The 25,252-nt window shown below is 48.7% G+C and overlaps 7 protein-coding genes across 7 annotated transcripts; 3 read left to right on the plus strand and 4 right to left on the minus strand.

Annotated features, from left to right (window-relative positions):
* Positions 1 to 181: 181 nt before the first annotated feature.
* On the minus strand, positions 182 to 1,542 carry LTR64_007826 (uncharacterized protein; the record flags this gene model as incomplete). The annotated part of the gene is made up of 2 exons (XM_064902142.1): positions 182 to 1,415; positions 1,535 to 1,542. The coding sequence occupies 2 exons, from the start codon at positions 1,540 to 1,542 to the stop codon at positions 182 to 184; spliced, it is 1,242 nt and encodes a 413-aa protein (XP_064751821.1).
* A 2,478-nt stretch (positions 1,543 to 4,020) lies between these two features.
* Positions 4,021 to 4,758, minus strand: cms1 (the record flags this gene model as incomplete). Its single annotated transcript, XM_064902143.1, has 1 exon — positions 4,021 to 4,758. The coding sequence occupies one exon, from the start codon at positions 4,756 to 4,758 to the stop codon at positions 4,021 to 4,023; it is 738 nt and encodes a 245-aa protein (XP_064751822.1).
* A 3,054-nt stretch (positions 4,759 to 7,812) lies between these two features.
* Positions 7,813 to 8,081, plus strand: GRG1 (Glucose-repressible protein; the record flags this gene model as incomplete). Its single annotated transcript, XM_064902144.1, has 2 exons — positions 7,813 to 7,826; positions 7,880 to 8,081. The coding sequence occupies 2 exons, from the start codon at positions 7,813 to 7,815 to the stop codon at positions 8,079 to 8,081; spliced, it is 216 nt and encodes a 71-aa protein (XP_064751823.1).
* A 615-nt stretch (positions 8,082 to 8,696) lies between these two features.
* TEP1 (Telomerase protein component 1) lies at positions 8,697 to 10,186 on the minus strand (the record flags this gene model as incomplete). Its single annotated transcript, XM_064902145.1, has 2 exons — positions 8,697 to 9,970; positions 10,162 to 10,186. 2 exons carry the CDS (start codon positions 10,184 to 10,186, stop codon positions 8,697 to 8,699), a joined length of 1,299 nt encoding a protein of 432 aa, XP_064751824.1.
* A 1,797-nt stretch (positions 10,187 to 11,983) lies between these two features.
* Positions 11,984 to 13,738, plus strand: DAL81 (Fungal specific transcription factor; the record flags this gene model as incomplete). Its single annotated transcript, XM_064902146.1, has 2 exons — positions 11,984 to 12,090; positions 12,145 to 13,738. 2 exons carry the CDS (start codon positions 11,984 to 11,986, stop codon positions 13,736 to 13,738), a joined length of 1,701 nt encoding a protein of 566 aa, XP_064751825.1.
* A 734-nt stretch (positions 13,739 to 14,472) lies between these two features.
* Positions 14,473 to 16,380, plus strand: LTR64_007831 (uncharacterized protein; the record flags this gene model as incomplete). Its single annotated transcript, XM_064902147.1, has 1 exon — positions 14,473 to 16,380. One exon carries the CDS (start codon positions 14,473 to 14,475, stop codon positions 16,378 to 16,380), a length of 1,908 nt encoding a protein of 635 aa, XP_064751826.1.
* Positions 16,381 to 16,558: 178 nt separating this feature from the next.
* Positions 16,559 to 19,990, minus strand: LTR64_007832 (uncharacterized protein; the record flags this gene model as incomplete). Its single annotated transcript, XM_064902148.1, has 1 exon — positions 16,559 to 19,990. One exon carries the CDS (start codon positions 19,988 to 19,990, stop codon positions 16,559 to 16,561), a length of 3,432 nt encoding a protein of 1,143 aa, XP_064751827.1.
* Positions 19,991 to 25,252: the final 5,262 nt, after the last annotated feature.

Raw genomic sequence — 25,252 nt, forward strand, 5'->3', positions numbered from 1 at the left:
GGGAGTGTGAAGAAAAGTGTATGATATGCAAACGATAGAAGGCTTTTGTGCGAGATTGATCACGTAGGTCAATTCATAACTTCTCCGAGCTGTCTCGTCCGTGCTGGTCGTCACATCGAAAGATGAGTATTCAAGTTGGTAAAAACAATGAACATTAAGGTATCAAAGATGTTGCAGCCATTCAGCTAGCAATTGGTCGGTCGAGTCCTTCATCCTTCTGCGGTAGTACATCCGGCTCGACAGTCTCCGGCTGTTCTTTCTCGATCTTCTCTTCTTCCTCTTGTTCTTTTTTGACCTTTTCCTCATTCTTTTCTTCCTCGCTCGTCTTCTCACTACCCGGCTGTGCATCTGCCCTCAATCGAGCACTGATCATCCTCCCTCGGGCCAAAAACTCATCCATACCGATATATCCTCCACAGATTCTCCTTTGACCATCGAAGGCTGTGCGTCCATGTGCGATGCGCCAATTGTCGAAAATTATTGGCGTGCCAGGCTGAAGCTGTGCTTGCCATTGAAACTCTTTACTCGCCAGAAGTTCCTGCCACACCTTGGCTGCACGATACCAGACGATCATGCGTTCATGACTAGGCCATTGTGTGCTTGAGTGGCGGTCATCGTTGTTCCAGCGGACGTGTGTCAGGTTCTTTGGATGTGGTCTGATATGCGGTACTGAATGGGTGAAGACTGGGAAGCCACCGGCATGCGAGGCATTGTTCATGAAAGATCCAAAGGTAGAGCTGCTGCCAGATGCATGAGAGGCAATACGAACCGAGGACAGGATGTTGTAGTAGTCGGGGTTGATCTTGTATAGCTGTGCTGCTGCTGCGAAAGTATCGGAAAAGGTGGATTGACCGCCTCCTTCTGTGGCTACTTGCAGGCAGTGGAATAGCTGTAGGCCAGCTGGATCGTTGAAATACGTTGTATCTGTATGGAGAGGTAGTTCCAGATTGGTATAAGCGGTGTCGACGGGTTTGACTTCTGATGTGAAGTCCCAGAACGCGCCGTACTGAGTTGGTCTGATAAAGGCAATGCGCTGTAGTAACTTCTCCGTAGCTTCTGGTGTGGCAGGCGTGTTGGGCACAAAGCTGAACCCAGTTGTCCGAATTTGCTCAAGGAAGACTCCAAGGCCTGCATCACTGTTCATGACGGTGTCGTAGTCTGTCTGCACATTCTGCGCCGAAGCTGGCTTGACATGGTACCAATCCTGCCGTGGATGCTTTGCTGTTGGAGCTGCATTGAACGGAATGTGTTTAGAAAGCCACTCCCAAGGATACAGGCTTTGATGTTGGCCTTGTGACCAGATGATCCTAAGTCCTTCTGCTGTAGAGTTGACATCAGTCGCCTGAATGTCGGGGTCGAGTTCGAACGTGTTTACTTGTCGTTGTCCAGTGTGTGTATGAAGACAGTTCGAACACCTGCAATGGTCGCGCAACCAGAAAGAAGGATAGCGAACTGTGTGATTGTCGTTGAAGTTGACTAGGATTTCTTGGTGCCGAAGGTCATTGACCATGACCGAGGGCGTTACATTGCTGACAGATGCATAGCCACGCGCGGCCAATCCAAAACGCAGCCTGGTCTTCGAGGGCATTCGGCTTCCTGGAAGTCCATAAACTCTGCATACAGCGTGGCCACGTGCGGTGCAACTGTAATGTCGAGCTCCCAACGAGGCAGGTTGCTGCCAGGACTGAGGCTGAGTTCGTGCGGCCAGGCGTCGATAAATTTGCTTCGCCATTATATCACTTCCGATGAACACACAAATCTGTTCAAATAGGAAATGGCTCTGAATCCCTTGCTATGTCTATGAACGTAAGTGCAAGCAAATAAGGAGTATATTCTGTCCTGACGTATTGTTTCGTGCCTCAGGCATTCGAATTGGCTGGGATCTTGGCTGCCTTGCCAAAGCTACAGTAGTAGGTTGAGCTGGACGATGGACGAGATTATGTTCGAAATCCCGACTGTATGCACACACATGATAACTTCATTATTGCACGAACAGCCGCTACAAGACATACTGTTACGGTCAGGTAGCAACCCCAGATCTTGGTACGCCGATACTTGGAGTCGGCGAAGATGTAGGAGAATAAACTAGGAGTTGAACATCGAAATTCCAGACAGAGCGCTGCATGCAGAAGATGAACAGAGCTACGATCGCTCCAGTAGAGATGCTGTGTTGTTACAATTGCTAGCTGCTTCATAAAAGAAGCTAAATCCGCCCAGAAGAATTGACAACTGTCCTTGTCATAAAAGTATCCTAGTAACAACAACTTGTGAATTGAGCCATCAAGTGTGGTCGTCATCTTGGTGCCTCATGGCATCCAGTCGATCTTCAAATCGGCTTGATACTCGCCGTCTTCGCCAATGCTGCCCAGAACGCTATCCTCAGGATTGTAGATCGTTATGCTTGTTCTCTTTGAGTAAACGCTTGCATTGTCTCTCATACTGTTCGTGCTCCTAACAAGCTCCTTATGAGCTGCATTGTGTTCCTTCCACCATTGAGTGCAGTCGTCTACAACCCTCTGCTCCCAGGTATTGACTGGTCCAACAACTTCCACCTTGCGCTGGCCAGCTTCGAAAATTATGCGACATGGCAAGCTCATAGTCATGTTTTCGGGATTGTTTGCTCCTGTCAGCTCTTTCAGCCTGGCTTCAGACGCAACATAGAGGACCCTTCCAATTTGTGCCCAATAGATTGTGCCAGCACACATCGCACAGGGTTCCCAAGTCGAGAGCAACGTACACTTTTCCAAATAGTTAGCCCCATATTGTGCGGCTGCAAGACGTGCTAATTCCGACTCAGCATGTTGGTAATGCGATAGAGAATTATGCGTGGCCAGGACAGTGACATTGTCAGGCGCTAAAAGGATAGCAGCAAAGGGTCTCTTATTGTGTTCCGTCACTGCCTCGGTCTGAAGTCGCAGACAGGTTTGTATCGCACCATCTATTTCTTGACCACTTAACGGCTTTAGTAGAGAAGCACTTGAGCTCTGAGGTAGTGAGGAGGTCGCACTCGTCCCAACGGAAGACGAGTAGTTCGGCTGCGTGAAGTTGTGGTTCGATACGGGTATCGGTGGGGTTATGCTTGGAGAGAGTGGTGCTTGGGAAGGAAAGGATTGCAGCGGAGCTGGATGTGCATAGTTCTGCACATTGTTCACCGAAGAGCTTGAATGATGAATCTGGTTCGGAAGAGGAGAAACACTTCGAAAGGAGGACGGGTAGTTCGCTGGTTTCCTGTGAACCGAAGACTGAGGCGAAGGAGTTAAGTTGTTGACGGGCATGGATACTGCACGATTATAAGTCTGTTGATAGGACATAACTCGACCTCTCTCTGCGTTTCTCTGACTAGGGACTGATTGTCCTTTCTCCTCAAAAGTTCTAGTCAGAGAACGTACAGAGATAGGCGGAATACCTCGATTTGGTTGAGACAGTTTGATCACAAGAAAAAATTTATCCGACAAGAAAAGCTTTAAATGGTTCCAGTTGTCTTACCTGACGATCAGTTACATTGAACTCTGCTATACTGTACTCCCAGTATCGGTGCGTGGACGCGGGCAAGTACGAAGGAGACGGCTTGACCTGCAAGTGCTCCTGATCGGTTCTTTTTTGAGGCTTAATGGGAGCCCAGCACGTTAGCTAAAGGAAAGGTGAAACAGGCAAGTCTCCATTCTCCGCCCATGTGGCCAATGAGAAGTGCTCTTTGTCGGTGTATTGTCTAGGCCCACATAGCTTTTAGCAAGCACATCCCAGACATACTGCAATCGTATACAAGTCGGATTGCTGATTGGCCATTACTGGATCTGTGCCTCGCCGTACTCTCATTACTTCACAGTCGAGCGTCATGTATCTTGAATGGATAGCTGGTTGGTGCAGAGACTCAAGTTTCCATTCCTGTCGACCCATTAAAATATGCTGGTGATGTGGCGGAGGTCATTGTACGAGAAATGAGTGTTGAACAAATTTCAACGGTCATTTCCAAAGATGAATGTGCCGGGTATGTGTCGAGGTTGTGCTCAAGTTACAGGTTTAAAAGACGAGTAACTCAGTATCGCCTGAGAAAAGTCGCAACTTGAGCAATTCCAGATTAAGCAAAGACAATAGCTGGGAAAATGCAACACGATCTTCGAAGATCGTGTTCTTCTTCTCATCCGTATACGAGGCGTCGACAACGACTCTCCTGAGCTTGTCAATCTTCAGGACATCCCGCGCAATCAGATCCTCTATACGTTTTCCTGTCCCAGCACCAATACCAAACTGAGTTTTCTGGACGTAATCGACCATTTCGTTGAGCTTGTTCTTTGCAAACAGCTTGGCGATCTTGTTATCTTCGCTACCATAACCACGAACAGCTCTAACGAGGTCGGTCGTACGAATGGCGGAAAGAGTTACAAGCAACGTGTGTGGGCTAGCCTTCTCTTGACATGTTTTAAGCTCGTCAGCGCCGCCTGCTGTATTCTGTTCGAGAAACTGCGCCAGATTCTGCACGACTCTTGGTTCAGCAAAGGCCGTCGTGTTTCGGAATGCTTTCGCAGGCACGGACTGGTCTTCTAGCTCTATGGTGCTGAGGTCACCTTTATGCTTCTGAATTGCTTTGGTGAAGCGGGCAGCCAGATCTTCTGGATTCAGAGTAGCTACCGACCGCTCGAATTCTGTCTGTTCAGGTCGGTTAGAGATCTGTCTGTCAAGAGATTGTTTGGGTGTAGATTTTTGCCGTTTGTGACGATCGGTGCCTGTAAAGCCTCCTCTTCGCTTGGTGCGACTCATCACTGCACATTCGTGGACCTGAATCATATAAAAGGATGCGTACAGACACGACGGATCGGTGTGACTGAAAAACAATGCATTCTAGTAGTGGCTTATCGATAACGGTTTGTTAGCGACGGCTTCTGTCGAGAAGCTCACGAACTCGTCTCGCGTCGTGCAAAAATACTAGTCGACTTGTTACATCGAGTCACACATGAAGCACACCAAACGTCATGTCACGGAAGTTCGAGGAATACTTGAATTCTCAACAACTCGTCTCTTCAAGCTATATCAGAGTCGCACTATCCAGGAATAACGACCAGGATACTGGACATTTGGTAAGCTAAATCTAGCGTGTATTGTGAAACATTAGCGCGTCCTCTCGAGCCGGCTGTTCTCTTCTCGACGTTTCGTGCAATGTCAAAACAAAGATGGAATCTACAAGCACTGCTTTGCAGTGAGGCAGTCGACTGACCGATGCCGTCCACAAATCTAGAAGGGCGTATCAGTCATGCACTCTGAATGCATCGGCTCTAGAGAACTGTTGTTTAGCTTACACTCATCGAGGACTTGTGCAATTGATTGGCTGAGAAGCACTGCCAAGTCTGCTACTCGAACTTCTGTCCTCCGCAAGTGCAAAACACTTGTCGTTCCAATTGAGCTATTCGGTAGAATCGTCAACTGGCCTGCATGAAGTACGTCCCCGTCTCGTTTGAGATATCAGACCCGCTTTGACTGGATAACATGTTGCCTCGCGTGCTGCGTCCTGCCGCATCTGGAACTATGTAAACCATACCACGAACCAACGAGCAATCAATATGACAGGATTGACTGATGTCGAGGCAAGACGCGTTGAAAGACGTGAACAAGCACAAAATACTGCTGACCCGCTGGTTGAAGTCAATTATCCTGCTTACGGCTTGAACAGTTTCTTGTGCCCATCATACCATTTTCGAGTTGAGCTCTTAATACTAAGTTGTGGAAGATTTAGATCCTGACAGTATGGATTCACCAAACGGACGGAGAAGTACTCGCGTCAGCATATCTAACAGAGTATCGCGTCTCTTTTCAAGGAGGACACCAGATAGTCCTAGATTCGAAGAATCGCAGAGGAGTTCAGCAGCTTGCACAGTACCAATTTTCATGACATCGTCTTCAGATAGGATGGTGCATGAAGCGTATGATACAGACCAATACGTCGAACCATCAGCTGAACACACATTGGACGAACGCCACAGACCGACCACGATCCAAGGTTCATCTGTCTATAGCGCAACACCAGAGCAGCAGTACCCTGACCACTCGTCGGAGGACGCCATGGACGACTCTCCTCGTTCTCAAGCCTCAGTTCATGACCTCGAGCAAGGCGCGTCGAGTATCTCTTATGCGACCTCGGAAACCCCAATTGTACGAGACAAGCGTCGTCGAAGACGTCGAATATCAGAGTCGACTCGCCAGAAAATTGCCTCGAAAAAACGTCTTGGTATGGCCTTCGGAGTAACTACATTAGCAACTGTTATTACCTGTAAGCAATTGTATCGCACTCACACAAGGAGCTCAGTACTAAGGCGAAACAGATGTTGCTTTAGCTGTTTCTCGCACAGCAAGCGGTCTTGTCTTTCATATCCTTTCTCTGCTCTTCATACTCACCCTAGCTGGTGTCTTCCTTCACAGCTCGATACGAATGGTCATGCTGCAGAAACGTCGCAGGGCCAGACTCGCTCGACACCCAGAATGGCACAGCTCCCAGAGTAGGTCGACAAGTTCGGCTTCGTCACACAGTCGTTCTACAGAGTCGGTCAACCCGTTTGCAGATCCCGTCGTTGAGAAGCCTTTTCCAATTGCTATGGGTGCCGAAGAAGTGGTCACGACTACACCTCGAGGAAAGAACAAAAACGTTGTAACACAGCCGCCTCCCGTATATGGAAATTTCAGAGGTAGCAAGGTCAGTTCATCAACGCTAGCATTTCAGCCAGCAGCTCACACAATGCAGAGATTAAATCCTGAGATGGTATTCTGGCATAAACAAAACCCCTCACCTACGACACCCACATATGAACAAGCGTTGAAGGATGTTCAGACCGCTGTTGGCTATCAGCCACCAGAATACGTGTCACCAAAACGCGAAAGGCAGCAGCAAGCAGGCGTACGAGTGAGCAATATTCATCCACTGGAGAGGGATCGCCTGTTTGGGCTTATGGGCAATACAATGTCCTCCCACCGTGTATAGACGTCGCGGTGCCATACTCTTTCTATAGGACTTCTAATATGGTAGCAATTTTGGACTCTGTTTTCTGTCTTCGATGGTTGCTGGATCCTCACTTGCTTATTGGCTGATACAGCAGTACTATCAGTCACAATTGTGATCGTCGCGTAGTAGTTCTTGAAGCAAAAAGGCCACAATCGTCTCCTAGACTTGTTCCACTACATCGCGATGCGACCCTGTTGTTGCCTCCATTCTCTCACTCCAATTCTCGCTCGCTCTTCCTCGTTCCGAAAGGCCTCGGCCTGGACTCCAAGTTGAGTTTACTACCCCTCGTTGCTGGTTCATGTACAACGACGTCATAGCGTCTGTGCTCTTTGTCGACCGTGCGGGATACTTCCATCGACGTCATTCTTTTCGGTCTCGACAAGCTGGCCTTCGAACTCACGAAACTCAAACAAAGACACATGTGATAATCCAGCGGTCGCTTTGCCCCTCGTGGCTCTGCAACCAATGCCTAGTGATCGATGAAGCCACTTGTCATCTCGATCTCGTGGATCAAGCGTTGCTCTAGCTTCTGTTTGTGGCGGTGCCCAGCTGACCATGTGCCAAACAATCTTTTGTTTGCTGGCGAGGACATTACGTAGCCCGTGGATGATGTGACGTGCGCTAGGCCCGATGCGGTTGCGAAATCTGTCAGGTACGAGGCTAAGGGAGGGGCAGAGAGCAACGCAGGCATGTACTTATAAGTTCAACGACAGGAACGACTTTCGTAATTTTCTTTCTCTTCAAAGCAAATCCTCAAGTCAATTCAAACCTACTACCAAGAACACTTCACATAAGTCGTTAAGACAAACCAATACACATTCACAATGGAGACCATCAAGTAAGATCATCTTCTTTCTTCTATGCGCAACACGCATCCTAACAACCACCCAGGAACGCCGCCAACTACGTCTCTGAGTCCATCCAGGGTGCCGGTGCCACCGCATCCAAGGAGGGCAACAAGAACGTCGCTAAGGACAGCAACGCTTCCCTCAGCACCCGAGCCCAAGCCGCCGGTGATGCCGTCTCAGACAAGTTCGACGAGCAGGCTCACAACCGAAAGGCCGATGTTCACAACGAGGCCGCTAAGCACTAAGCGACCTGCCAATCTCAACTACACAGACGTCTCCAGCGAGACATGAACAACGATACCAACATGAGTTGTAATGGAAGATATTAGTGAATAGAGACAGTTTCTTAGCTAGGCAATACATCAATCTTCACTACTGTGAATCAACCTCTGCAAGTGACTACTGTCTAAGCATCCTGCCTTTATTGATGCCATTCTTGTCTCCCTTTGCTCTGGATAAGCTTCAAAAAACATGCTCCTATCGTAGTGTCTGTTTGCGAACGCGACTATATCGAGCTAAGCAATTGTGCTTTCTAAATTGTAAAATTGTACGAAAGCACTGCGCTGGGCAGACTCTATGAGAAGCAAGTAACTGACCGCGTGTTTAGAAAGACGTTTTCGATAGATGTCGACGTGATTTACTAGAAGCATTGAGATCGAAGTAGAGTTGCAGCCTCGCACCCTTCAAGTCTGTTCATGAAGGATCATTTGTAAGAAGACATGTAGAATGCTGATAATTGCTCTGTGTGGAGGACATATTTTCGACATGCTATTTCCCCTGCGCTCTGCAGCTGATATGTGAAAACGTTTGGCGGAACTGCTTGACCTACAATGCAATGTGTGTACCTTGGGAGCTGAACCTCAAGAAGGCTCTTTACTAACTTGATGATCGTTTTCCGAGCCCTTCATCTTTGCTAGTATGGTCGACACTTTAGCAATGCCTATCTCCAGATACTTGCCGGTCGTGGTATCCTGGCGATCATGGTCGTGACTCTCGTGCACGATAGTCTCACTCGATTGCCCATGCTCTTCAGTAACGTCGGATTTCACACCATAGTCGTTGTCCGGGTCGGATTGTTGCGAGGTTGGTCCTTGTCCGTGCAAATGTCGAGATTCGTTTCCTTGCTCTATTACACTGGACGCACGGCTGACATTTGCACTTGCGACATCCGACTCTCTCAAGCCCAAGTCCTTACCTGTGAGCTTGTTGACCGCTTCACTAGTCATTTGACCCAGTGTAAGTGCCGCACCACCAGCACGTCCACTGTTGACACCTCCAGCATCTTTATTCTCTATATCGTTCTCAGGATCTCCGTTGCCGCGCCAGTTCGCTGGCTTGCCCTCCTTAATGGGCTCACCAATCTCTGGCTCATCGATAGACTGGCTACGTCCTGCATCCGAGTATTTCCATACTACCTTGAGCTTGTCGAGGCATTTGATACCTTTACGAGCACTTCCCTTGATGCCATCCATGGCTTCCCAGTCGATCTCAAATACTCCTGACTCATTACCACTAGCACCTCCTTCAAAGTGGACATTGAACCAGACATGGGCTATCGCTGTTACCATGGCGAATCCAGTATAAGTTGATTTATTGCGTCGCTCGAAATCGATATTGATGTCACTGGTTTCCAAGCGTAGAGGCTTCGAAGGTCTTAAGATGACGTTTTGGGAAGCTTCCTTGGCTGGTGTGGACAGGTCATTCTTGGACGAGCTCGGTGTGCTTCCAGTAGGTGACACGAGTGTTTCTGTATGTTTCTTGGCGGGAGGCTCATCGACATGTAGTATACTAGACCCGTCGTCCACTGGGATCTTCTCCTCACGAACAAAAGTGTGGAAGTTCTTGATACGTCTTCCTTCGTCGATAAAGCCCTCGACACAGACTTTGACTCCGCTACGAAGGCCCCAAACGTGAACCTCCACAACTTCGACCGGACGCTCGATGTACTTCTTCTGTAGTTGATTTGTCCATGTGTTGACATACCGAACCCATCTGAGCTGACTAGGAATGCTGACACCTTCGCCAAAACCAGCTCTCATTCGTCGGACAGTGAATCGCTTGAGCGCATCTTCCAAACGCCAACCCTCTTGACTGATCAGGTAGGAGCATGCGACGGTCCCACTACGTCCCTTACCTGCCTTGCAGTGGACCACAGCGACTCGTTGTCTGCCCTTCTCTTTCGGCTCTCCTTGTAACCAATTCCTCATAGCGGCCATCAGGTTGGGGATTATCGCAAAAGGTGGTGGGTGATGGTCCGGCCAAGGGAAGTGGTGTATTCTTCCATACACCTCATCATCTGGATAACCTGTTCCTTCAGCTCTGAACTCGAATATCGCCCATTCTTCGCCATGTTCCTGATCTAGAAATTTCACCAGGTGGTCAACAGGATTACGATATGCTTTCTTCGGCCATACTGAGCTCGGTCCAGATGTTACCAGAATGTTTTCTGTGCAGTAACAAAGATCCAGGCCTGCAGTGGGATGTCTCGCTCCTTAACCTGTTAGTTGATGCTTCAATCTCATCTTTTGTTTCCTACTAGGTCCTGCCACTATCTGGCGCAGAATCGAAGCCTAGTTGGATTAGCGTATGCTCCCAACCACTTCCGCTGCATATTGAGAGCATAGCACGTACCATACAAAAATTTCGAGGAAAGTTACTATCACGTTCGGCAGGCTTTCGGAAAACAGTAATGGTTGCCAAGCTCACTCAAGCATCGCGCACCTTCCCTCCGGATAAGGTGATGGTAAGTCCATACCATCGCATTTACCTCAAGTTCAAACTCTGGCATGTGATTCTACTGCGCTGCATTGTATGTGTCCTGCTCGGGCAGGCGCATACGGGAATAACTGTATGACATCATTTAGTGTTGTATGGATGATCTGCTTTTCAAGGTCGACCTGGTGCTAATCCTGGACAGCTCCATAGCAGAATTGCAGCCTTGTCAGGCATTGCATGCCTGGCTAGTATCTACATAATGTGCCTGAAATTATGTTGTCAAAGATGCTGCAATCGCGTTGAGTCAGAGTAATCGAATCTCTGAACAAGATTGACAACAGAACCACAATGTCGTAACGCGAACCTAGACGATCATGCTAGCACTCCCACTCGTAAACTCGGATTGTGCTCGTCAGTATTTCGGGGGACTCCCAAACACGTGAGGTCAGGCCAGTATTCCCGGGGCTCTTATCGCACCTCGATTTCGGCACTGACGAATGAGCATTTCGTATCCACGATTGACAAACGCTTTCGACATTTTTCGAGCAAATCTTACGAGATAAATTGCCCTGCCGCGACGCTATGCTTTTGTTATTCCACTGCATGTCCTGCCTTCGTGCATCTGCCTAGTGTTTCGAGAGATTTATCTTCCTTCTCTCTGACCTCCCATAAACCTTAACCACTCTTTCCGAACGTGCGACATATGCCTTGTAGACCCGAGTCATGAGCAGCCGATACGTTGAGTTCCGGGGTTTTCTTTTTTGGCTATCTTCTACTAACTTCACTTTGAACTGTTCGACCATAGCCCGACTGGCGCTTGTCATCGTCATCTTGCTCTATTATCCTTTCCCGCGCACTCGTCCTTATCAGAACGAAAGCACCACGGTCATTAGGCATTCGTTGTACACTTTGTGTATTACTGAGAATGTGGACAAAAGCTTGTCCTTATCTCTTATCTATTGCTTAACCTGATTGCCCCGAATCGAGAACAAACCACATCTTGCATGAAGGCAGCGAATCATGCCGGTGACAATGCAAAGACCCCTGCAGCAGATACTCGCCAGAAGTCCCGTCTCACACGGAATGACCATTCAGACAGACGCTGTTGACGGCATGATACAGCAGTCGACCAGCCAATCCGATGTGAAGCCTCCTCGGCCTTGCGATGCATGTAGACGACGCAAATCTCGCTGTGTAATACCTAGCCCTGGAGCCCCGTCTTGTGTACTATGCACTCACCACAAGCAACCCTGCACCTTTCTTGAAGATCCTGTGCCCAGAAAAAAGAAGCCACCGCCCGTCACAATGCAGGCAACGCCCACCAGCACCCGCCCGTGAGTATCCATCGTCACTTCTGCAGCCATTCTGGAAGCTCTATCCAGGTTCCACTAATCTGATACTGCTATCCAGATCCCCCGAGAGGCCCACGATCATGAATGATCGGCCCCCTGCAACATTGGCATCAGTACCAGTATCAGCGGAGCCGCTTCGAGATAATAACGCTCGCGTGCCTGAATCGTTATTGAAGAATACTCTTGGGTAGGACTGCCTCTCTCCGGTTTCTCACATGCTCGTACTGACTATGACGACTAGTTTGCAGACTCACCAATTCGCAAAATATATTGGTGCAACGGATGAGCACGACGTCTCACTCCTCAATCTCAGGTTATACGATGATGATCTGAGTGAAACTACAGCAGAGAATGTGGCTTTCCGCAAAGTAGGGTACTACGAATTTTTTCGACAATATGCCGACAGTGAATCGCCGAGCCATGCTCACGAGATTGAAGATCTGGATACCATCCAGGCCATCGTGCATCCGCACGGGGATGCATTAGTGAAACTGTATTTCCGGGTTGTTCATCCTGCTTTTCCAATTCTGCATAAACGAGTCTTCTTGGAAAAGTATGCCAGGAGTTATCGCGAATTCTCTCCCCCTCTGCTGAGCGCTATATATCTCTTGGCGCTCAATTGGTGGAACTTTGAGCCGTCGCTTGCAAAGTTACCTCGACCTAATAGTGATAGACTGCAATCACTGGCGTACCGTTCACTTCAGGAAGTCGCGAGTCGAGCAAAGCTCTCTACTGTGCAAGCAGGAATCCTCCTCTTACAACGATCGACGCCAGATTCTACATGGCAACTGACATCTCAACTAGTAGCTATAGGACAAGACCTAGGCTTGCACCTGGATTGTACACATTGGCGCATACCGACATGGGAACGTGCTCTACGAAAGCGCCTTGCTTGGGCACTCTTCATGCAGGATACCTGGTCCGCCCTCATCTATGGCCGACCTCCTCACATAACGCCGCACAATTGGGCAGTGCAACCCATTGTACCAGAAGACTACCCCGAAACCCCTGAGGATGAGGCTGAGGATGACGAAGGTGGCGAGGTTGAGAAAGGACGAATGACTTACACTTCTATGATCACGCTTACCAAGTTATTGTCTGAAGTGCTAGATTCACTGTATAGTCAAAAAGCAGAACTTGAGATCCGACAGTCATACGATAGCACTAAAGCAGTTCTAGAACGGGCGAAGCCGATTCAGCTGAAGTTGAGAGCGTTCTTCGCTGATATGCCTGACAATCTGCGAATGGATTCATGCCAGCCCGGAAAGGTGACAGCAGTTGGATACTTACACCTGGCATACTTTGCGACCGAGATTACTCTTCACCGACGTGTCATACGCTCCTTGTCGAAACAAACAGATCCGTATCTGATCTCTATCTGCCGCTCTGCAGCAAAAGCCAGACTGATATCAGCCCTAGAATACTTCAATCGCTTAAAACCAGAGCACCTACAATCGTTCTGGTACTTCGCTTCCAAGTTCAACTTTGCGCTCATTGGCACATTCGCTGGTCTCTGCTTCGTCAGCTCTGCCAGTCCCGAGGAAGCACAATTTTACCAATTAAGATTACAGGAATACAGATGGGTTTTGCGTATATCAAGGAAGAGCTCAGAATTCTTGGAACTCGCTAGCGGCATTCTTGAAAGTGCGGTTGGTGTGCTCCTCAGGAATGCTGATAGCTTAGACAGCACAAAGCTCGCCTTTCCAATGTTGCAGCAAAGTGTGGATGATTCACCTCAAGGACCGATGGAAGAAGATGAACCAAGCCCTCAAAGATTCGCTGCAGGGACTGGCACCGACGATGCGTACTACGATGACGTACGTATGGAAACATGAGTTGGGATTGAGACAGAGAGTGTTTCTTGCATTAAATCTGATGAATTTTGTAGACAGCCTGGCGCTAAGGAATGAGAAATGTCTAGGCTGAGATGTTTACCAGCCGTCTTCCAGGAAGATACTCTCCACCATTTGTGTTGGAGCGATGGCGCTCAAGTCGTGTTTGATCCGCGGGAGAGGATCATAGATCGAAATTGGATAATCTTCTAGTGGTAAACCTACTCTACCTTCCTGATCTCTCTTTGGAACAATGAATAATTCAGGGCGAGGTTGCATCTTCCACTCCACTGCCTCTCACGTTATTGTCAGGGACGCTAGATCGTTCAAGCCTCGAAATGCGAGTTCCTCGTTCGAGTGTTTGACCGGCGGACCTTCCTTACACAGCTGTCATGCATAAAGCACTATTGAGTATTTCTTATGGTCCTCCCCGTGCTCTCGTACATGATACCACAGGATGGGGTTGGACGAAGCTATCGGTCTTGTTCGCTTATGTCGATAGTGTCTTTCCGCCTGTCTGCAGATTCCGGTTGGCGTACAGAGTCAGACTTTTGATCGCTAAGCCTCTCAGTTAGAGGCTGAGCTGCACGATTATGGATCGGTGAATAAAGCACTTATGTTCCGATTCCACTGTGCTTCACATGAGTCGTTGCTACCGTTGATTGCAATGGTAGGCACCACTGATTGCATATCTACAAAGGCAGCACCAAAGATCGACCTGTACTTGGAAGCAGAGAATGCGCTTGATCGATGCCGATGCCTTAGCTAAGAGAGGAGACGTCAAATTTGAAGTCTGGCCAGAATATGCAATTCCTAAATATGCGATTCTGTCGCATCGCTGGGGTGACCATGAAGTTACATTGCAAGAGCTAACCTCCAAGGATCCCCATGAGTACTGGTTTGCGACTCAGAAGGCCGGGTATCACAAGATCTACAGGGCTGCAGTAACTGCTGTCGACTACAAGTTCAAGTGGCTTTGGTGCGATACGTGCTGTATTGACAAGACTAGTAGCGCAGAGCTGTCGGAGGCCATTAACTCGATGTACCGCTGGTACAGGGGCTCGGATCTGTGTCTCGCGCAACTGTCTGACTTCCCCTCTTTTGCCGTACCCAATTTCACACAAAGTGTATGGTTTACACGTGCTTGGACCCTACAGGAGCTTATTGCGCCACCGAAACTCATCTTCTTCGATAACACTTGGAAGTCAATAGGCACAAAGCACCAGTTGGTGGATGCAATTGCTCAAAGGACCCGTATCGATAGGGATGTCCTCAACGGCGACAAACGGCTTGAGAAGATCACAGTGGCACAGAGAATGTCTTGGGCAGCAGATAGGGTGGCTGGCAGGACTGAGGACATTGCGTACAGTCTGCTTGGCATATTCGACGTGAACATGCCAATGTTGTATGGAGAGGGCAAAAAGGCTTTCTTGCGTTTACAAGAAGAGATTATGCAACGCAGTGCAGACCAATCAATCTTTGTGTGGTTCCCAGCAGGTGATTCTTCCACGATTGGATTGAGACAAACAGGGCACTTGTTTGCCACATCCCCGGCGGATTTTGCGCAATGCCACCGACTGCAGCAGCAGAATCAGAAAAAGAAGGCCTTTACGATCAACAACCTTGGTCTCGACATCGAGTTAACCCTACAACCCACAGGCCTCGATACCTATCTAGCATATCTCGCAGTGGAAAGTGGTGGACCCAACTATCTGGCGAGCTTGGCTTTTGAGGTCGACCCAGAAACTGGCTTGCTTTGCAGAACCGGCAGCTCGCTCGAAAGGGTCCACAAAAGAGCAGGACCTCAGATGCAGCAGACGAGGAGAGTGACTGTCTTACGTTCGGCTTCGACAAGACATCAGCATAGCACAGCGGCACTATTTGGATTCCACTTAGCCACTAAACCAAGTACCTTGCGACTGGTCAACAATTGGGATCCAATGAGCGAGTGGGATCTCGGCGAGTGGCAACCAGGGAACTCACCTAGTCATTTCAGATTTTTTATTCCTCCAGGTGTTACCGCAAGCATCGCAATGCTGACATTATCCTTGAGCCAACGGGTCACGCTCCTGATACAGCTCGGCTACGATTTCGACTTCAACCCCTGCTGCCACATCAGCAAAATGACATTAGACTTCCAGGAACGCTTCGGTCGTCGAAGCAAGCTGGACGCAGGAGAGGACGACTCAAGATTCGCCTGGCTCAACAGCATACCCTCTACACAATGGGTCGCTGGCATGCGGCATCAATACACAGAGGTCGTCGATCCCCTCACAACCCAGCGCTACTGGATCTGCAAATCAGTTGACCGCCAGGAATTCACAGCGACCATACCGACACACCTCACGAAACCACACACCAACCTGGCGATCAAGTTCTCCATTCTCACACACTCGAACAGGGAGTGGCAATTCGAAATCGACACAAGCTCGATGCCTGATTTTTTGCATCAGAGTGGAAACATCTCGATCATAGATGTGAAGGCTGATGCTGAGCAGGAAGTGCTTAAGAGGCGGACGCCGGATCCAGATGATCCAGCTGAGTATTTACGACATGCGAATTATAAAGACCACAAGATGGGGATGAAGATGAAAGGCCCTCTTGGTCCTGGGATGAATGCGAGAATGGATACGAGTCCAATATAGTGTTTTGGACTTGATTCGTCATGGCTCGAGCAAGGGTTAGGAGAGGTGTGGTTTTCTCATTATCTAATAAACATCAGATTTCTACATTTAGTCTGAGATGAAAATTATGTCCTTCTGACTCAGCTGTTGTTTCAAGCTGACAAGTTTCTACATTCAGGCGTGATTACATCCTTTCATACTATGAGGCCATGCTGTGCCCGGCCATAGGTTCCTGAGACATCGCCGTATCGTTCAAAGCTTGCAATTCCTGCTCTAGAATCTCACTCAGTGACTCGATAGTCTTTCGCAGCATCACCACAGCACCCACACTCAATGGGCTGAGAAACACTGTTGTGTCGTCGTCGCTCTTTCCATCTCCACTCAGGAGCTGATCGTTGTGGTCGTCGTCTTCGCCCCCTAGCTGTTTACTCGGACCTCTCAACTCTTCGGAACGCCGTATCAGAGCTTGACTTCGAGAAATGACTTGACTTAGCACGCATTGTCGGCGATCAGCCGTTCTATGTGAATAGCTTTCATTGCTACGTCGAGGTAGATATATCCATGCTAGAACGTCTTCCATACCAGGAATCGGACAGCTAATGGCATGCTTCACAAAGTTCCGGCTCATGATATATGCTTTCTCGCTGTACTGGAGGCTTTCGACTTTGTACTCCTGCGTCTCTGCATATCCTTCATAGCCGGCTTCGTTGTAGAAAGGAGCTTTTACGAAAACAAGTCCTTGCAGGCTCACCAACAGCTGAAGAAGTGTGGCTTTCTCGGTCCAACCTTCGTCTTCGCTTTTACCTGGCCAGGTTCCGAGCAGTGACAGACAGATCTTGCCTTCCTCATATAGGTTCGGGTTGATCCTTCCCATGCCAGAGGTCCAGCTGTGGAATCGTGCAGTTGGTGGTTCTCGAGGGAACCCAGAGCCAAGGTGTAAGTCGATCAGGAATGGTGCATGTTCGTACGGTGTGTCAAGAGGCCCAATGATAAGACACCGTAAAAGATCAAGGCGAGACTCGAATGTACGCACGTAGATCTCGTGCTTGGGCAAGCTACTAGTGAGTATGCGGTGCTCCTTTGCAATGCGCTTCAAAAAGGCTGTTGACCTTGACGGTGGTTCGGAAGCTCGAAACTGGTCTGCTGGTGGTTCTTGATCGAGACACAGAAACGCAGCAGGCTCTTCTGGTGGTAGGTGTGCTGTAAGGGGGCGCTTATGCGGTCTTGTAGCTGCGTCGGTTGCGATTGTGGAAGGAATCATTTTCGTAGACTGGTCGAGTTGTCGAGCACGCTGAAGAGTCCCTCTGGTCTCCGCTTCGCTCGGAAGATTACTCTCTAATTGCATCGTTGTGATACTGTCCGTTTCTTCTTCACTTTCCCAGTTGTCGTCCCCAGGATCGTCGTCTAAGCGTTGTCCACCTTCATATTCAACGAGCTCTGCGAGCACCTCCAGTGAATCATCGGTCGTTTCTGAAGCATATGAATCATCATCATCCTCTACATCCATAGGATCGTCATTGTAATCAAATCCCAGCCCCTGTATATCCACGAAGGCAAGAATTTGATCATGCTCGATCAGAACGTCTCTGGCCTCATTGGCAGTATTGACTCTCACAACGACTAAGCCATCTGTGCGTAATTCGCAGATCTCACCAACCCAGTCTAGCGACCGGTGCGACTTGTAATGTTCTGTCTCCGTTATTGCCGTTATTTCAGCATCGAGAATGTTGAGATGAGCGTTGTGCTGCATGAACTCCAACAACGCAGATGGTGACGTGTCAGGTATTTGTGATAGGGTTGTGATAGAGGCTCCAACATCCCTAACATACTCTTGTGCGATGGTGTTGATTAACACAAGAGCTTTTCTTACAGGCATGCAGGGAGGAAGAGCAACAATATCGCGAAGCTTGCGGAAAAGCCCACCAAAGGACATGATTTCATAGAGGGAAACATCTTCAGTGACGTGCCCGACTGGACCGAACCTTGAATCAGCGCCGAGACCATTGCCAGACTGTGTGAGTCGTACTGCTGGATGTGCAAACCATCGAATGGAAGCCACTCTTTCACGAGGATTGACTGACTGGACAATTCCTACTCTGGAAGGGAGCAGATCATGCTGCTGTGTGAACACTGTCATTTCGTTAAAATCAAGAAGTGGATGTTCAGAGCCATTCGAATGTTGTCTTTGTTTCATGCCTTCTCGAGCCACGACGATATCAGCGGGCATGTAATCAGACTCGAAGAGAGCAACCTTGAGCAAGGCAGTACTTGAATGCTGTGTGACAGTGCCGTCTTGCCATCTGACAGTAGCTAATTGTCGCGAATGCACTACATCGAACTCGTTGACGTCGTAACCAAGCGTCGCCTTGTGGTCGATTCGTTCGAACATTCCGTGTACCACAGAGCCAATCTCTTGACCTGCATACTTGACGGCAGCACCTGCAGGATCACGAAATCTAACTCTTTGTCCCACATTGAAGTTCGAGCTCAGACTCACGGACTTGTGGCTGGCCGTAGAACGACTGTGGTCGGCAGACTTGGACACTGCTCTGGTTCTGTCTTCCAAATAAGCTGGGTGCTTGCTAGGATCGTACAACGCAACTCGTTTATCTCTACGAATCTCTTGCGGTGTAAGGAAAATGTCCAAGTTCTCATATGGCACGCAATTGCCAGGCTTCGATATATGATTGATATCCTCTGGTGTGAATGCATTACACATCAACCACTCCACCGTGAGGCGACGACTCTTCACCATGAGGATATGACCCTGTGGTTTGACCTTAGTGTCATAAGAACCACGAAGCCAACGCCCTCGCTTGATGTTCTTGGGATCAGTGACCACGAATTGCCCACTTTGAAGTTCCTCCGCAGGTATCATATTTCCCCAACCTTGAGCTGCAATAACCAGATCAGGTCGCATTATGCCATCATATTCGGGTAATGAAACAAGCGGTTTGCTGTAGTCTGGTATCGGAATATATAGATCTTCTGGCTGCGCGACAACAACGACCGAACCATCTTCCAGGCGAAGCACGACCAGGATCTCGGCTTCGTCGACAATGCCCAGCCAATCCTGTTCAATCACATAATCCTCTTCCACAAAGTCCTGTGCTCTTTTCAACTCCTCGAACGGCACATCGTGAATTAGTCTATGAGGCGAAGGGTGCGAAAGTCGTACATCGAGCTTATTGCAAAGGGTATCGCATACGTGGCGGCGGGAACTGATCTGGTTAGCAGGTCTTGCAGCGAAATCATTGCCTGTCAGCTTTGGCAGCCATATTGGATCCAAAACGTAGGAACTCTCAACATTGACGACGGTGCCTGTGAGTTGAGACGTGGACAGCTTGACGACGTCTCCCAGATCGAGGATACGATCGATCAAAATCAGATCACTTTCGGCCACAAGAGAGCTTCCCTTCTCCTGTGAGGCGAATCGCACGAACACATAACCCTGAGGAGGAGAGCCTGTTGACACGAAAGTATGGATCACGCTGCTAGGGACTTTAGTATGTGCAATGATGAGGCACTCGTCAAGAGGCCCTGGGTCGAATTGACTGGTCTTCTCGACTGAGCCGACAAAGGATGTCTGGTCAATGAGTACGACCGTGTCGTGCACCTGGAAGTTTGGCATCGATACAGCATGGTAATGTTGAATTGTCACACAATGCCTGCTTGCTTAGTCGGAAAATGAGCGTCACTGTTCTCGCGTGATCGCGTTGGTAGGTGCGATCAACCACATCCACTCCCATTAAGATCAGATTGTGTATAGAAACATAAGTGTCTGATGTTATGCTACGACATGTCGCCATAGCGGCAATTTGCGGTGCGTAATGGCACGTCGGCCTCCTTCAGGTATATGCGGGTTTTCTTGAAACCTTGACAAAACCCACGCGCAGGCAGGTGTATTGGGCTTGCTCGGGTATGTTCAGGTTTATGTGTCAACCGGAGAATACGTATCTCTAGCTTCAGGCCAAATACATACAATCACGCGGAGGCGGTGGGACTACAGGACTGCTGGGATGGACAAGTTAGGCCACGGAGAGTGTCAATTCGTAAGCCTGATCTCAAGAAGACAAGGCGTTTTACTGCAATACACAATATTCCACAACCGCCTTCTGACCACGTCTGCTGTTTAAACTCTAGTAACCTCACTCACATACGACGATCGTTACTTGGATTATGAATTAGCTATACTGCCTTTATGAGACACGAGTGTCCTAAGAATAGGAGATACTGCCAGTAGACACAGGTGGTTCGTGGCATATAGCCGTATAAAATTGCTAACTTTACCGCGTTCTTCAACAATGATTAGTCGCCAGAACCTCCACAAAACGAAGAACGACGCAGACTGAAGTGGATGATCGCTGACGTCGAACCTCTGTTGTAACAAGTTGCGATTGATATCGTAATTCATTAAGGAAAAGAAGATACTCGAACCACGTCACTTTACCAATAAACGTGAGCTGCTTGAAATGGCCAAGCTCGCGCATCAAAGTGACGGTGAGACAAGAACCAAAAGGCCGCGTTGTGCAGTGAACCTGTTTATGAAGTGGTCTGCTTTATTAGCGAGCATGTAGTGCAGCCCACCTTCTTGACCGCCATGGATATCTGAGTATAGTTTAGTGTCGTTTGAGAAACATTCCGAACCATGATGGTGATCAATCAATTAGATGAAACACTCTAGGACCATTGACGGACTTATATGCTACATATCTGCAGACGCAATGAGATCTGCTATAGGTGTTTGAATGTGTTGCTTGTATCCATTACCAGTACTCGTAGTAGAGCAGCTACAGCAGGCATCGGCATTGGTTTGGCAAACATCTAATCTCGCTATACCACTTGAAGCAGTCCCTGTTGTGCTCGTGTTTCGAAACTCCGGCAAATCGGGATCGTGTCGGCTACTGCAGTTGCAATCAGGTGAGGTGCTGTGGCGATTCCATCACAGGTAGAGCATGGTTCTGGACATGGGTCGACTCCGATTTTGATCGTCGTAAACGGGAAAGGACCAATGCTCGATATGAGGTTGTACCGGAAGTCCTGATTAGAGAGTAGAAGAATAATAGATCAAATTACGAGGTCTTTGCTCATCAACTCAGACAACACCCTTCACCTGAGCGATGGATTACTGTAAGACAACCATAGAATGACGTTGGCCACAAAACTTGTCATCAATCGCGTGGGTGCTGGGATCAAGTGCAAATCACCCGGAAAACGTGTCAGTGGGTGCTCGCGTGGCAATGAGGTCAATCGCGAAGATCTTCATTAATCCACTGCACATCGTTGCCGTTTCAGAAAGGCACAATGACCGTATCGGTAACTTGGTACGTAGTGAGTCAAGCAGGATGCAGGATTGAGTCGCTCGAACGAGGTGTGTTGCAGCTTATGACGTTTACGACGGCCATCTGGACAAATCCGGTATATGTGGCACCAGAAACCTGCAAAGACAGGTACTGTGGTAACAGCGTACCATGTTTACAGCACGTGTATTTTTTGTGTAATGGCAACAACATACCTCTATGTATTTAAACTGTCTCAAAGAGTTTCGAGTAGTGACATGGACCTTGATGGGAGGCCAAAAGCTCTTACTCAATGCAGAAGGAACAAGCGCTCGTGGAACAGCAAGTAAACTCAAATATCGAACCTGGAGTCTTTGACCGATATCACTATCGACGCGGCATGTTGGAACTGCTTCTCTAGCAAGAGTGCTTGCTGTCCCTTTTCTGAGTGCTGACACAAGACTATTCTATTAGTCCAGGCGCTTAGAATCGACTCGTGCGAACTTATCATGAACTTACCATTTGGTCTGTCTCCCTCTCTGCCATGCCGATTCCTATCAGTAACAGCGAACCATCTTTCAGTCAGATCTTTGAATGGTTGGTTCATGTGCATGGCTTGTGCTTCTCTGTATATCGATGTCCCTCAACGCAGGTCTATACTCGTAAAATGTAACGATTGACTCGTCAAATTCACCCCGATCGAGCCAGTCATGCAGAATTGATGATTCCCAGGTGGGAAATGCAGGCCAGAAGCGTTCGAGCGGCGTGCAGACGAAAAGACACTACCAGGCCTATGCGCATTTGTCCCTTTGTTATAGGATAAAGGGTCGGAACACGGAGTCCTTGGCTTCAATGGCTCTTTAGTCTGTTCAATTGGCTCTCGGGAAACTCAAATCATCATTTTGGTGGGAAGGTCACACGGTCACCGAATGTCCGTTCTTGCGTGCAATATGCATAAGGACTAAGCAAGGCAATAGTGTAAAGACTTGAAGCACGAGGCGGAATTAGGTCTGAGTATTCTGATTGTGTCGATGAGCAAGTCGTAATATTAGGAGGAGCTTCAACAGGAATCAAGCATAGTGATCTACTCGGCCAATGATATTCTGCCACTAGCCTACAAATTTCAATATAGCTTTGAGATTTTGGCAGGCAGAGGTGCGGCAAAGAGAGAGTTGTGCCTTCAGCATTCACAAACCATACACATAATTTCATATCACGGCAACATGAGAATGCCACCACGACAGCTCCTCCAGTTCATCGGCTTCCTTAGACTTACTTGCTCGTTGTGCTGGACAAACGGTCGTACATTGAATGGAACACGGTGTTTACGACCAGATTGTCAGGCATACTGTGACATCTATCACGGTCTGAAGCGCATGTGGTTCACGTCTTGTAGAGAGAAATATCGTGACCACAGGGAGTCATCCGACAATTGACTGCGCCATCGAAACATGAACCGAATCGACTCCATATCCGACACGCTGTAACTACACATAGAGTTGAGATGTAATGACAGAAGTTCTGGCGATCCTATCGTCACGGCTTGCCAACTCCATCGACGCCACGATGGAGGATCGTCCGGCTATCCCTGCAAGCACGCGAATAATGTTGCCATGTGCTTGCACAAGGATTTTTGTATGTCCAACGGCACCGGATAAGCCGCTGGGCAGGACTCAACTTGTTCTCGTTTGGTACAACAGAATCTCTGAATCAGCTGGGCTGCTTCTGCAAACTGGTAACACAAGTGCGCTCAAGTACAGCTGATGTGTGTGAGACGGCTCGACGAAGAGCTGATTAGTGTGGCTTCGTTGGCGCAAAGGTCGCTGTAACAGCGCTCGGATCAGAAGCTGGGCTCTCGCCAAATTGAGCATTCTGGGAGCGCTTTAATTGGAGAGGCCTCAACGCTACACCTCTTCCAGTCTTGACCACTTTGCGTCTAGGATATGGGCGTCGTTCCCCTTCGAACCATCAGATCGGTCGTCCGCGCTGCTGTAGCCCACTTGGTCCACTCCTTCGTGTTCTTCTGCAACCATTCGTGATCGACAAGTCAAAGTCGACCTTCAGCATTTAGCTAGCCTCGATTGCACAGACGCGCTATGCAATCATAACTGCTTGAATGACCATAGTGGCTGAGCGTGCAGTTTCCTGTTGCCCTGCTTCTCATTCCCAGTTAGAGAGTGACACCGCCATACATGGCTCGCTGTCACTGCTTCGTCCTCTGAATTGTTCTCTCCCGTCCTTGGTAGGCACAACCCTGCATGTCTGGTCTAGTCATATTTCCGATTAAGACTTCCCTTCCTTGCTCTATTCCTCTTTGGACACGACCATACAATATCTCGCACCCTCAGTGCCGAGACCCAGATTATTCTACGGCCTTTCTCCATCGGGTAGCTACCTCCTCTATCGTACTTTATGAAGAAGGCATCGTCCACGTTTTCCTCCTGCTGGCAGACCTACTCTACCGACCCAGGATTCCCTGCTTAAACAGAGACTGTCTACCAACCTACTCTTTCTTTCTGAAAGTTTGTCGACATAATAGACAGCACTTAACTTCGTTACTAGGTTAGGTCTTTGAGATCTCACAAGCAGGATATCTTTCTCGCAAAGTTCCCAACATACGACAAGCATAACTGTCCACGAATTCAGCAGTGATACAGAGCCTTCGTCGGCAGTGCTTGTAGCAGAACTTGATCGAGTCGCGGCAGTGGCAGCATTGTTTCACCAAGCTAATCCCCTCTTGGCTCTGCCTGAACATCGCGCCAGCCAAAGTGGGTTCTTGAGCTCGACATCCGATGGTAACAGCTAACCCTGGTCTCATCACGTTCTGGGACAAAACACTAAAGGTCGCTCATCGTCCTACGTGCCTCAGATCTGCAGCAGTTGAATTGGTGTGAACTCTGTTGAATCCCCACCAAGTACACATTCTAGCGGAGATCATTCCACAATCACGAATCCAAGCTCGGATTCTCAAACTCTTCGACTTGATGAGCAGCTGAGCACTCACGTCCACGACACATTGTTATAGCATCAATGTTATTGACGTTGCACCCAATGCAGAACGACATTAAGCCACCGCCCGACTATTCGTCCTACAAGTTCAATCACAGTAGATATTCACCACCAGAATCACCCCGCCACCTTCCATCGTTCTTCAATGGTATAGAGAACAGCATGAATAATTCGCATCGAGGTTTGCCTGCGCCGCCGGGCATGAATCTTGGGTCATCGGATCGTGGACAAGCAAAAACCTCATCTTTAGGTAATTTACCAGCGCCGCCATCACAGTGGGCAGGTCACGATGACTCCATGCGCAATTGGCTTCAGGCAAAGGCTGAAGAAGACAAACGGAAGCAAGAAGAAGAGCGCACCAAGCAAGAGACTCTTCGACTCGATCAGCGAAAGATTGAGCAGACTATGTTGAGAGATTCTTTGCATGGAGGCATCCCACCACCGATGGTACCACTTATTTTTGCGGGCATGGGCGGAGGAAACTTGTCAAACCATACGCTAGAATGGGCCCAGCAGTATTTGGCACAATTGAGCCTTCAAAATCAGCAGCAGCAACAACAACTCCAAGTGCAACAGCAGCAAATACAACAGCAACAAGGCCCACC

The sequence above is a fragment of the Lithohypha guttulata genome (genome assembly GCF_036872675.1).
Source record: "Lithohypha guttulata strain CCFEE 5908 chromosome Unknown scaffold_6, whole genome shotgun sequence".
In the NCBI taxonomy this organism is placed as follows: Eukaryota; Fungi; Ascomycota; class Eurotiomycetes; order Chaetothyriales; family Trichomeriaceae; genus Lithohypha; species Lithohypha guttulata.